The following is a 13894-nucleotide window of genomic DNA, read 5'->3' on the forward strand; positions in this document are numbered from 1 at the left end:
GCCTCTTGAGATGTTTTGGAAACACTGTTTACCATATGATAAGTGCACATTAGTTTATTATAAACCCATAACTGTGTTATATAAAACTGTTTTTTTCAAACTTTAATTCATCAAGACACTTTTCATGAAACAATGTGTTGTTACTTGAAAAACACAAAATTGAAAATACTTGGTTTGCACAGAAATTGGAAAATACATAATAATTTTTTATTGAGAATAGTAAGGGTTTACTAATTAATTCAGCTGAAATGTCTATGAGGGGTTATTATGCAAAGAATTATTTTTCAGATAACATCAGCAGACTGTGACTATTACCAAGTAGTTTTTCCTGTCTTGGAGAATTTATATTCAGATGACAGTAGTAGTTTTAAAGATTATTTAGCAATATTCTTGCCAGAAATATGGAAATAGGTTTAAATAAATGCTTCCCACCTATAGACGTTCTCTTGCTAACTTCTAAGTTTGTTAGTTTGCTGTGCTGCAGACAGTATGTTTTTCGTACCCAGTGAAGGGAATCAGATCATCTTAAGGGCATGTCAAGAATTAGTGCTGTAAGCAGCACACCAGTCATGTTTCCAAGTAGTACCATAACTCACTGTTGAATATCAGTTTGTATGGCCTTCCAGAGTCCCTTTTAATGATATGATCTCATATGAAGACCTTCTTATGTTTAGGAAAAGCCTAGGGTTTGTCATATTTTTATATTCAAGAAAGTAATATACTGCCAGAGAAGTTGCTCTATAATATTACCTTTTTACATGCCATGTTTGGCTCAGGCATTGGTTAAATAAAATATAGAATACCTTGTTTAGTGTTAGATCATGAGGAGGCAAATTTACCACATTCTCTGTCTTTTTGGACCACCTACTGGGTAAAGTTGATTTCTTTGCTTCATCAAAATTCTACCTGGAGTCACAGCTACAGTAGTTCTTGCATACAGCATGTTATGAAAGCAATATTACATCATTTATAGAACCAAAGCATTTAATGTCTCTTTTTTTACAGAATGTATACTTGGCTTTGTGCCTTGTTTGTATATGTGTATATAATTCATTAGAAATTTTTTCTACATTTCAAGTAAAGCTATATATAATTGAAAATATCTAAAATAAGAAAATTTGATAGTTAAGGGAATTCTTTTCAACATTTCTATTTTCTTTTAAAAATGCTTAGAAATAGGAAAGTCTTCACATATTCTTTCTTATAAGAATACTTTTGCCAGATTAAGGAGTTTGATTTCTACTCAACATGGAATAATAAAAGATTGTCTTTCCTTTTTTTTTTTTTTTTTTTTTTTTTTTTTTTTTTTTTGTTATTTATTGAGTGGGAGGGGAAGAGAGAAGGGACACAGGGAGAGAGAGGACGAGTTGCAACCCACTGGTTCACTCCTCACATGTCCACAATTGCTAGGACTGGGGCAGGCTGAAGCTGGGAGCTGGGAATTCAGTCCAGGTCTTCCGTATGGATAACAGGAATCTGATTACTTGAGCCATCGTGTCTACCTCCCAAGTCTGTACTCTCAAGTCTATATTAGCAAGACTGTCAGGAGTCATGAGCTGGAGCTAGATACTGAACCTGGGGATTACACCAAGGACTGGGTACAAGCGTCTTAATCTGTCTTAACCTCAAGGAAAAATGTATATTGGCCTTGTTGGTTATTGTTGTTCTAATTTTGAATCTTTCAGTCAGGAGTTTTCAAAAATGTAATAAGTTGATCTTTTTCATTCCTTATGACTGGTGCTCAGTTTAACTATTTTGTTTTCCAATTAGAGGATGTTCTCATTCACTTATTCTTTAAAAATATTTTTGAAAAAGAAAAAGTTCTATTTGGTTATATCACTTCAGATTGCCTTTAGGCAAATAATGAAAATTTTAAAAGCAATATATTCTCATTTGTGAATCATTGAATATTACAAGTGAACTACATTAATCCATACATATTTAAATAACCTAGTTTTGTAACTGACAACACAATTTGTTAACTTGCAGAAACATATCTGTATCCTTTTATGTGTGAGTGAACGTTTATCTTAAGTGTAAATGAAATAAGAATAATTCATGACATTTTTATGTTATTAGTGACAGTCATTTGTGATAGTTAAATCCCAACCACCCTTAAATAGCGAGATGCTGAAATACAGGCAGCTTTTTTAAAAAAGTGGTATTCTCATTAAACTGTTAGTAATATTAAAATATAAAAATTGCTTAATTGGTTAATATAAAATGGCTACCACATGCAATCATAATTTCAGTAACTTTTTAAATTTTGTAAAAAATCAGTCTTTTAGCTAATTGAAAATATTTTAGTGGTAAACTGGCTTAATAAAAATTTATAAAAACAATATAAAAATTAAATTGCAAAAGGTTCACTTATAATTAATTACCTAGTCACATAAGGTTAAATTCAGGTAGATTTTTCAAACACAGATGAGATGTTTCCTTCCAAAATTACCAATATTAACGTTCTTAATTTGGTTACATTGTCGAGTATTAATCCATGAAAAAAATTCAAAATTTTAAAAGGCTTTATATTTCTAGATTAACTTTGTTTTCTAACATGAAATGATGTTTTCCCAACTGACATTAGGCTTAATTACATGATTTTCATTTAAAACCATGTTTATGAACTTTTTGTTTACAATTTTAAAATTATTTTTCTAAATCTGTTTTTCTGTTATTTATCAACAATTCATATGCAGTCAGTATTTATCAATATTAATATGCATTTAAATATTTTCTTGTTTTTGTATGGCAAAAGAAAAACCATAAAAGCAGAGATACCATGCCCATTTTTTTTAAATTATCTATTAATTTATTTGAAAGAGCAACAGAGAGAGAAAGACAGAGAGAGAGAGAGAGAGAGATCTTCCAGCTGCTGCTTCACTCTCTAAGTGCTCACAATATCCAGCTCTGGGCCAGCCCAAAGCCAGAAGCCAGGAACTCCATCTTGGTTTCCCCCAAGGGTATCGGGGTCCTCTGCGTGGATCAACTTCCACTGCCTACCTAGGCACATTAGCAAGAAGCTAGATGGAAAGCAGTGTGGCTGACACTCCAATACTGATAACAGGATCCTGGCATTGCAAAGAGCAGCTTAACCCACTGCACCACACCACCAGCCCCCTATCCTTTGATTTTCCTCTTTATCTTCAGCATCTGGAATTGCACCTGGCACTTGGTAGGTACTCAATAAATTGTGTTGTTAGAGCCAGAAATTTTATAAATGTATTTTAAGTTATTTATTCATTTCTTGCAGAATTTGTTTATTTTAGAATAATTTTTCATTTATTTTTGTTAACACATTTTAAAAGTCAAAATAAGGTAAAGGTTTATTTGGTATGACAAAAAAAACTCATCTGAAATCCAATCTCTATTACTCTCTTATTTCACTTTCATATTCTTATAAATTTTACATTATTTGATTCAAACTCCACATACTTATGTATTTTTAAAATTTCATATTGATGTTTCCATATTATTTTATAATATTATATAGGAACTCCCTACTGTTGAGTACATATGACGTTCTCTATGTTTTGGATAGTTTCCCAGATGGATTGTAGGAGGAAAGAAGCTAAGTAAAACATCATGTTTATTTCATAATTTAATGAATACTACAGGATGATTTCCAAAAGGCAAGAGATATTGCCACAACTGTTTATAAAAGAAATTAATAATTTATCCCTTTGATCATTTACATTTGATTTACCTTTTTTTGTCTTGGTAAATTTGGCTGTTCTACTTTGAATTTTTTAGAAGTTAGACATTTTCTCTCTTTTTTTTTTTTTTTTACTTAGTTCTTTAATATTCACTCTTTAGTGAATCGTTTGTTCACTTTTACATCTCCCTCGGGAATCTTATCTATTCTCATGACTTTAAACACTATTTCAATGTTAACATACATTTCCACTGATGCAAAATCAGTCACCTGCTTAGTGTCTTCTTTTTGGTTGTCTGATAGGCATTTTAAAATGTCCCAGGTGGATTCCCTTTATCCTCACCTTTCACTCCTTTTCTTGTTGATTTGCTTCAGTGAACACTGCCACTATTTTTATGTTCATAGCTATTTACATTTTTAAGGTAAATATTAAGTTCACTTTAGAATATTAAATTGAAAACATTTGTTATCAAATGAAAAATCCAAATACTTCAAATGTATTTTTTTCACTTATGAAAACTAAGTACTTTATGGGGCTGGCACTGTGGCACAGTGGGTTAACACCCTGGCCTGAAGCGGCGCCATCCCATATGGGCACCGGTTCGAGACCCGGCTGCTCCATTTCTGATCCAGCTCTCTGCTATGGTCTGGGATAGCAGCAGAAGATGGCCCAAGTCCTTGGGCCCCTGCATCCACGTGGGAGACCCAGAGGAAGTTCCTGGCTCCTGGCTTTGGATCAGCACAGCTCCGGCTGTTGCAGCCAGTTGGGGAGTGAACCATCGGTTAGAAGTCCTCTCTCTCTCTCTGCCTCTCCTCTCTCTGTGTAACTCTGACTTTCAAATAAATAAATAAATCTAAAAAAAAAAAAAGAAGAAAACTAAGTACTTTAAACATATGTATTATTTTACATGCCCTGAAAGGGCAGTGCTAAGAGGAAGTTTAAATTAATAATGATAAAATGGTTTCAAATAATTTTTGAAAACTTGACAAATATTTGATGATTCAGATATGCCTTCTCTGAATGAAACTTGAATTTGATGAAATGTGGCCTATTAAACACTAAGAAGACAATACCCCAAATTATTTTCATTTTAAAATAATAGCAAACCCTATTATAATTTATCATTTATGACCTTCATGGTTTCTTCATAGTTATTTATTTCTATTGGTTTTCTTTTTTGGTATAATTATGTCTAGGATGCTTATCATCTTACTATGACAGAAATAATTTGAAGGGCTGCTCTTCTCTTCTTCTTTTTTACCTGGAAAGTATTGATTCTTCCTACTTTTCTTATTCCTAAATGTGTGCTTCTCTGGGATAAAATGTAATATATCTTTTAAAAACTACTCAGCATTCACCACAAGAAAAAAATTTAAAAATTAATAATGCCTGAAGGATAAAGTGAAATAATGTGTTAAGTGAAAAAATGTTGTGGAGATTATCATTAATTTTCTGTCTTCCAAAGAAGCATGAAAAATAGACATATTCCTTGTCTTCCTCTGTTGTATCTTGCAGACAGAGAGAAAAATAAAGTGCAGCCCTTTAGAAGAGGACATAAAAAGAAGTACAATCTTCATAAAACTCCTAAAGGCACTTAATCTTATATAGCAGTTATTTTGGGTTAAAAATGCAGTTGCTTGAAGCACGACAAGGAATGGAAGTTCATTGTATCAGTTATGGCTTGTGATGATGAATCAACAGAAACCATAATTTGTGCCATCTTATTAATTGATGTAGTTCACCATTTAGTCAAGTAAGCCCAAATATATTTGTATTCTAGACCTCTAGAACCCACCACCTTTTGTATGGCAGTGAAGCCTAGACACAAATGTAATAAGAAACTGGGGTCAGCGTTATGATTTAGTGAATTAAGCTATCAATTGTAATGCCAGCATCCTATATTGGAGTATCAGTTCAAGTCCCAACTGCTCCACTTCCAGTCCAGCTCCTTGCTAATGGGCCTGGGAAAGCAGCACAAGATGGTCCAGGTATGTGGACCCCTCCCACCTATATGGGAAAACTGAACAGTTTTCCAAAATCCTGGCTTTGGCCTGGCCCAGCCTTGGCTGTTGTGGCCATCTGGAGAATGAAACAGCAGATAGAAGATTTATCTCTGTCTCTCACTCCTTCTATCACTTTTCCTTTCAAATAAATAAACACAAATGTTTAAAAAAATGAGTAAGAAACTACAGAGTAATATAGGAAAAACATAATTCCACAATGGAAATTTAGGAGGAAGACAGTGCATATTTAATTATTTTAATGTTAGCAGATTTTTCAGTGAGCATAAATCTGTTGATTTCAGTAGTATTCTGATAAGATTAAAATACCTATGAATTCATATTTTCATATACTTAAGTATGTTTATGATACAACTTTTGGTTTTTAGGCTTTGGAGATAATAGCTACTCTTAAGAACCCAAAGTCAGGTACTTTATATACATGTGGTCACACACAGACATACAGACACATTGTGTGGCCATGATGGGATCTTTCAAAACGTATATTATTTAGTTATTGTACAAATCCAGATTTTTTTGTTTTTCTTTTACAGGCAGAGTGGACAGGGAGAGAGAGAGAGAGACAGAGAGAAAGGTCTTCCTTTGCCGCTGGTTCACCCTCCAATGGCCGCCAAGGCCGGCACACCGCGCTGATCCAAAGGCAGGAGCCAGGTACTTATCCTGGTCTCCCATGGGGTGCAGGGCCCAAGCACTTGGGCCAACCTCCACTGTACTCCCGGGCCACAGCAGAGAGCTGGCCTGGAAGAGGGGCAACTGGGACAGAATCCGGCGCCCCGACCGGAACTAGAACCCAGTGTGTCAGTGTCGCTAGGCGGAGGATTAGCCTGTTGAGCCGCGGCGCCAGCCTGTTTTATATTCTTAACAATTGACTGTTTCATAACTTCAGCCAGATGCAAATGTGGAATGTTAATTTTGTAAGAGATAAGTATCTGTTGTGCTACAGTCAGCATATATAAGTAACATAATATAAAATGTAAAAAAGTACTTTGACACTTCAGATTTTAGGGAATCAGGTTTGAGTTTACAAAGTAGATTGTATTTAAACTGCTCTTGCATGACATGTAAGCTTTCAACAAAGATTTATGAACAGTGTGGGTACATAGATAACATTCCAGTCAGTTGGAACAAAAGAAAGAACAAAGGCAAAGACAGAAAAATGACTAATATAGAATATGTCCAGGAGCTTTCCATGCAAAATGAAGCTGGAACGACAGTCTGGATAATTCAGTGGCAAGTTTAAGGGGTGATCATTGAAGGGTTTTTCCTAATGCTAAAATAATGCCTCATCAACAATCTTATCAAGCCACATTATTTGATAAATGAGGAATATTAAGTGATTTGACAAAGATCACATAGCAAGATCTAGGGTGAGACCCCATACCTGTTATCAATTCTTGACTCTGTCTGTTATACCACACTAATCTTTATATAGAATAAAGCAGTAGGATTGCACCAAAAGCATTTGGAGAGGGGGAAAAAAAAAGCATCAACTGTACCTTACAGGATATAAAGATCTAGGGAGGAATAGAAGTCACAGATGGCTCTCGAGTTTAAAATATGAGGTTGGTAGTGGTGGAGCATAAGGATGCATGAGAAAAAAAGCATAGTATTTTATGACAAAAGGTAGATACTCCTATGAAATGCGTCACCTTTATCAAAAGTAAGTAGATTAGGGGCTAGTGACACTGCTTGGGGTGCCTGAGTTCACGTCCTGGCTCCTCTTCTGATTCTGTCTTCCTTCCTGCTAATGTGTACCCTGGGGGGCAGCAGTTAACTGAATTCTGGCCTCTTGGCTCCAGCCTGGCCAGCCCTGGTTATCAGGAGCATTTGAGTATTGAGTCAGGGGTGAAAGATTACCTATCTCCACCCTCTTCCTAATTCTCTCTGTGCCTTTCTAGTAAATAGACGTAAGTCAGATTAAACAGACAAGAAGAAAGTTATAAGAACAGATTTTTAAATTCTGTCTGGATACTTGTATTCATATTCTGTTTTTCACATTTTGTCAAATCTGTTCATTTCCTTTTTTTAAAGATTTAATTATTTGGCAGAGGCAGAATGAGAGAAAGAGAGAAATCCTCCATCCGCTGGTTCACTCCCCAGATGGTTGCAACTGCCGGAGCTGCGCCAATCCAAAACCAGGAGCCAAGAGCTTCTTCCAGGTCTCCCACGTGGGTGCAGGGGCCTAAGGACATCTGCTGCTGCTTTCCCAGGGCATAGCAAAGAACTGGATCAGAAGTGGAGCAGCTGAGACTCGAACCAGCACCCAAAGGGGATGATGGCACTGCGGGTGGTGGCTTTACCCGCTATGCCACAGTGCTGGCCCCTACAAATCTGTACATTTCAAGAAGGCTATTCTTTATGTATTTAAACTGTAAGACAGAAGAAAAGGTGCTGTCCTTGTTTCAGTTTTCTTTGGGTGTCAATTCAATGTAGATCCCTCAAAATAGCCCAGTGCATCTCCAGTGGATATTACTAAGTGCACCCTCAGCGCCCTGTGTTTTAATATTTAGGGAATTGAAACGTGTTTTTCCTAATTAATCTATGTGGGATATATCTTGATAAAAGACAAATTAATCTTAACAATTAAGCATTAAGAAATACAATAAAATGTCAGTATTGTTTTGATAGGTAATAATGATGTAACAATAGCATAAAAATGCTTTCAAAGATGCTGCTTGATCAGTTACAAATTATAAAAACTCAACTCAAAGTGACTTATTTCATTTTTTATGTCCTGGCCTTAGACCCAGTTAGATTCAGATGCCAAAATGCTCTCTGGGTTTTCTCTCTGTCTCTCTCTCTCTCCACTTCTAGAGTCTCCTTTTTATCTTAGGTGGGTTTATTTTCAGCCAATTTCTTCCTCTTTTTATATGAGGCCACATAGATACTAGCAATGCCAGACTGATGTTCTAGTATGTTAGGAACACAAATACCTCTACCCACCAGCTTACCCATCCTTATGCTAGTTCTTATTGAACCATTCTGTATTGCGTGCTCAGCCCCAAATCAGCAACTGCCAGGGAGGTAGAAATAGTTACAGGTCAGACCTGGGCCATCTTTCCATTCCTAGTGGCAGTAAAAGATTATCAGCCTGACCCAAAGCACATACACTAAGAATGAGCAAGCACATTTCCCAAAGGAAGACAGGCTCTGTTGCCAGAAGAAGAGACACTAAATAACAGCTGAATGAGTGAGTGAATGAACAAGGACATGAAATAAGTGATATATGTAAGAATAGAAGTAAGTAGTAATTGATACAGCAGCCCCAAAGAAAATGCTCTATACAGTTGACTGAGAGATTTCAAATTATACTGAAACTGGTTTTGTGTCTGTTTTCAGGTACTATTTTATGAAACAGTTTAATAATTTTCTTGCCAGGATGATGCAGAAATATGCTTAAGGATACTTGTTCCTTTATAGTTGCGAGATCATAATTGGATTTCTCATTTAACAAAGGAGTGAATTTGTTTATCTTAAAGTTAATCTTTAGTGAGAAACATGCCCATATTAAAACTTATCTACATGGTAGTTTTATTACTCACTGTAAGATTCTTAAACAAATTCTTCTTTTGTGATTGCAAACAGAGAAATAATCACTTCACTGCCTTTTTTTATGAAAAGAAGAAAAAATGCCTCAGGCTAAATGTTGCTGATCTGAACATCCAAAATCTGAAATGTTCCAAACTCCAAAACATTTCAAGCACAAAAGTAGAAAATTGTGTAACTGACTTACTGTGACATATCACATTCCAAACATAAGCACACTAAAAACATTCTGTTACCTTCAGGTGTATGTGTGTGAGACATATATGAATTTCATGCTTAGACTTAGGCCCCATCCCCAAGATTTCTCATTATACACACACACACACACACACATACACATATATATATATTCCAAAGTTTTAAAAACACAAAGCAGTGTAGATAAGGAATATTAACCTCTAGCAAAATTAGTATAATTATGTTATTATTTGATCTTATGTTTATTTGATAGAAATAAGTGTGTCTAAAAATGAGGAAAATTTAGGTTTAAAGGTGGTTTTACTTTATGTCATTATTTAAATAGATATTCACTATTAAAATGGGTTTAGATTTGAAAAAAGAACTCTCCAGTGCAGAAATATGCTTAAGTTTATGGGACTATTTGATAGTAAAAGAAAAAAATAGTGTACTGATAGTTGAGAAATGTGAAAGAGAGGCTGATGTGGCATAGTGGGTTTAAGCCATAGCTTGCAACACTGGCATCCCATATCAGTGGGCTAGTTTGAGCCCAGCTTCTCTGGTTTCATTCCAGCTCCCTGCTAATGCACCTGGGAAGGCAGTGGAAGATGCCAAGAGCTTGGTTCCCTGCCACCCTTTCAGGGGACCCTGATGGAGTTCCTAGCTCTGGGCATCAGCTTGCCACAGGCCTGGCTCTTGTGGACATTTGGGGAGTGAACTAACATGAGGAAAATCTGTTGCTCCCTCTCTGTCACTCTGCCTCTCAAGTAAGAAATAAATCTTAAAAAAAAAAGAAAAGAGAAAGAATTGTGGAAGACATTTAGGTCAATATGACTGCCATCTCTCAATGATTTTCTTAATTACTCCTTCCATTTAAACTTTATGTCTCCTTTATACTCTGCATACTTTTGTGCCAACACATTTAAGATTCTGTTATACTGATATGTTTACACACACATTTTGATATATCTGTAAATTTTTTAAAGACTGTAACAACATCTTTATCTCCAGTTTCCAATACAGGCCTGGGCCATTCAGTAAGCATTCATAAATGATTAAATAGTTGGTAGTGGATATAGATCATAGCTCTGAAAGGAAAACCGATTTGTAACTGTCATGAACATATCTGATTTAGTCATGTAGATGTTACACAAAATAATTTGTGTGCTGTTTAAGGTTAAATTATTTTTTTCTCCCCTTAGTTCTTTAGAAATAAGAATATCTGTTTATGTCATTACATTGCCAGCCTTCATTAAGGAATATGAATCCACACTTGCAATTAGAATGTTCCATTTATCATTGCATACCATTATTTAACAATGCAGGGACTTCTGCTTTGGGAAATACTGTATGCCAGTGTCTAAAAAGTCAGCAAGTAGGCCGGCTTACACCATTTTCCATCTCTTTTTTTTCTCCCAACAGTATTCAGTTGTCTGCCGTCTCCAAGCCCCCACATTGGTGTCTTACTTCTTCTTCACTCTAGCCTAATACATAAACTTTAACTATAATACTGCTTGCTTTATGATAGTATGCAAATGAGTTCCCTTTTCTTTTTGTCTCACCTTCTTGCCGGAGGGTCTGTTTCCAGTATACGTGCATAGTAGATTAATAGTAAATGTACAGGTAAATACAGACATAGTGTCTTGAATTCTTCAGGGATAAGTGACAGTGTAAGTCTAAAAGCATTTTCATGTCCTGGTACCAAAAATAAAATTTGGTGACATATTGCTTAGCTAGGCTCCATATGTATTTATATTTATTAAATTTTTAATTTAATGACTTTGTATTTATATTTCTTTTATTTTTTAAGATCAGTAAACTTACACAGAATTGTCTATTATTGTCTAAGGCTAGGAAATGTATGTTATAAATATTAAGATGTGAGCATATGTCAGTTTTCAAATCATAGGACACAATTATTTCATGTGTATGTTGACAGATCAGTCATGCCAGCAAACACTTGGTGCCTACAATGATACAATGGAAGTTAAGATTAATATATATTTTAGATCAGCTTATTCAAATAGTTAAAATTAAAATCCAGAAGATAGTACTAACCATATAAAAATATCATTAATAGAAAAATAGGTGATGTGTTCTGATTCTTTAATTTGCAAAGACACAGATTTTTCAGATGACGCTTACTTTTATCAAAAGACAATGCACTTTCAGAGGTATATATTATTTCAGAATGTTTGAATATTGAAAAAACAATAAGTAAAGGGAAAATGAATTTTAAAGACAAGCTACTGTTCAGTAATAATGTTGGTATCATGCCCACATTTGTAAATTCTTTTGAATACTAGTCCTAGCTTTTTTAAAAAAATCTAATTAATATAATAAATATAGTATGAAAATAATGCACAGTATAGCTAAAAATAAGGTTATATCATCTTCCTGCATTTCATAAAACTTTGAATTTTTATAGTGATATTATAAAATTAGAAATTTTAGGATCTTTTATAAACAGCTTATAGAATTGTTTCCAACATTAACCTTTCCTATGTTCTTTTGTTCCTGGGTTGTCATCGTATGGGCAGTCATTACACTGAATGAAACAGCTGTATTACTGGAGTCTCATTTAACACCAGGTCTTTTGATATTCTTAATTGATTAATACATTTTTCTCCGTAAAATTATGGTAAAGCACTATAATTTTCCAGCTTGTAATGAGTATTATTACAAAAAAAATCTGATTCTGAGAAAAAAATGCTTACTTTAACAATATAACCATATTCAACATTCAGATACTTTAATCCTTTAAAGTAAATTTTCTCAATATTTCTTAGGCACAGATAAAATGGGTGATTCAAATTCATCTTTGTAATTGCCATAGGATGTAATCATGATTTCACTTTCTGATTATAGCATTAGCTTTTCAGACAAATAAGTTTCTATGAAAAAGACGTCCTTGAACAAAATTAACAAATATTAAAGAAAGTACTATTCAATCTAATTCTTAAAACAGAATGTACTTAATTAAGGGATATAAGGGACATATTTGACATCTGCAAGAAATGTTTCCAAAAAATTTAGTTTATTTTCCACAAAATGAAATAATTGTAAAACACATTGGAGTGAAACAAAATTCCACTGCAACCATAAATTGCGTGTTGGAAGAAACAAAGAGGAGTTTGCATGTGTGTAATATGTATACATAAATTATAAATAAATTAATGAGCTGACCTTGTTAGAATTTGCATTATACCTTCACTGTTAGATGCAGCCTTCAAGTGCAAAATTGCATGGCTGTATTATTTTAAAATATCCTTATTCAGATTTATCTATTAAATATATCAACTCTGTGCTTGCTAAAATTAGCTAATGAAATATCCTATAATATATCTCAACCTAATAACTAATTTACTTGCTCAAATTTCAATAAATTATCTCAATCTGCCCACTTTATTATCTGGAAAAAGGAAAAGAGTTACTTCAGTGCTTGTCAGTGACACAACAATCACAAGTTTTGATCTACCCTTGAGCCACAAAACTTAGTCTTATCTACCTTCACACTACCAAAATAAAATGTTACATACTAATATCTATGCTTTAATTGGGGGGAGGGAGGGAAATTTCATACTGACTTTATATCTCTTATGGTTACTATTTTATGTGATTAGTCAAAATGTGCTGATTTTGTGGCTAGGTATTTCACAACAAATAAACATGAATGGCTCTCCTTCATGTAGTCCCACTGGATTCTTGTAATAACCCAAGTTACTGCAGTAATTTTTCCGTATCCTTTGTTAATACAGTAGCCCTATTTTTAGAAAAGTGAATGATGTTCCTAATCAATGATAGTAATCTTACAATTCTAGTTAGAACATTCAAGTAACATAATTCTCAACTAGCTATAACATACCCAAAGTCCTTGGAAATTTTAAAATTATTAATTATTTAGAAAAAACTTATTTAAAAAAAAACATTAAAATAGTGTCAGTTTGGTAGAAACGCTAAAATTCTAGGGATGATTTTATTGGTCTTCATCTCAAAAACAATCATGAAACAACATATTTGATATCAAAAAAATTTTTAGATGATAAGGAACATGAAATTAATGTCTTAAATTAACTCAAGGTAGAAATTTCCTATTGTTATCTATTAAGTTTGCACTTTAATTCTGCATTATTTGTTTTTATGTGTTTTAGAGCAAAAGATTTTCTTAAAGCTTCAGTAGGTGAAGAATCAGCAAGAGCTTTGTGATTTTGGAGCTATATAAAATGTTACATTGGTGTAAAATTATGCTTCCCTCCCTTTAACGTACTAATTTCTTATATTTTCTTTTGCTAAATGCACAGAGACTCAATGAAAAAATTTTGTTTAATAATTTAGATCTGAAACTTGCTTTTACCTTTGGAAATTTTAATTTTACAAGACAACTGAATTAAAATATGAAAAAAGCCACTTTATAGTTGTGATATTTGTCTTTTATAAGTTATGTTTAAACTAGTTTTCAATTTGTTATTTTACTTTTTCTAGGATAGCAAAGTA

The 13894-nt window shown here is 33.8% G+C and overlaps 1 protein-coding gene across 9 annotated transcripts in view; it reads left to right on the plus strand.

The window, feature by feature from the left end:
* NOVA1 (NOVA alternative splicing regulator 1) overlaps positions 1–13894 on the plus strand; it is a 155443-nt gene that overhangs the window by 135659 nt on the left and 5890 nt on the right. The window contains exon 5 of one of the 9 annotated variants that reach the window (XM_070053338.2): positions 7709–13807. The exons of the other annotated variants lie outside the window; for them this stretch is intronic. Within the exon in view, the coding sequence (XP_069909439.1) occupies positions 7709–7714 (6 nt within the window). The 3' untranslated portion in view covers positions 7715–13807. Of the gene's footprint in view, positions 1–7708; positions 13808–13894 lie in introns of those variants that run through there. 9 annotated transcript variants of the gene reach the window in all.

Source organism: Oryctolagus cuniculus, chromosome 12, assembly GCF_051225735.1.
Source record: "Oryctolagus cuniculus isolate XC-2025 breed Fujian yellow rabbit chromosome 12, ASM5122573v1, whole genome shotgun sequence".
Lineage (NCBI taxonomy): Eukaryota > Metazoa > Chordata > Mammalia > Lagomorpha > Leporidae > Oryctolagus > Oryctolagus cuniculus.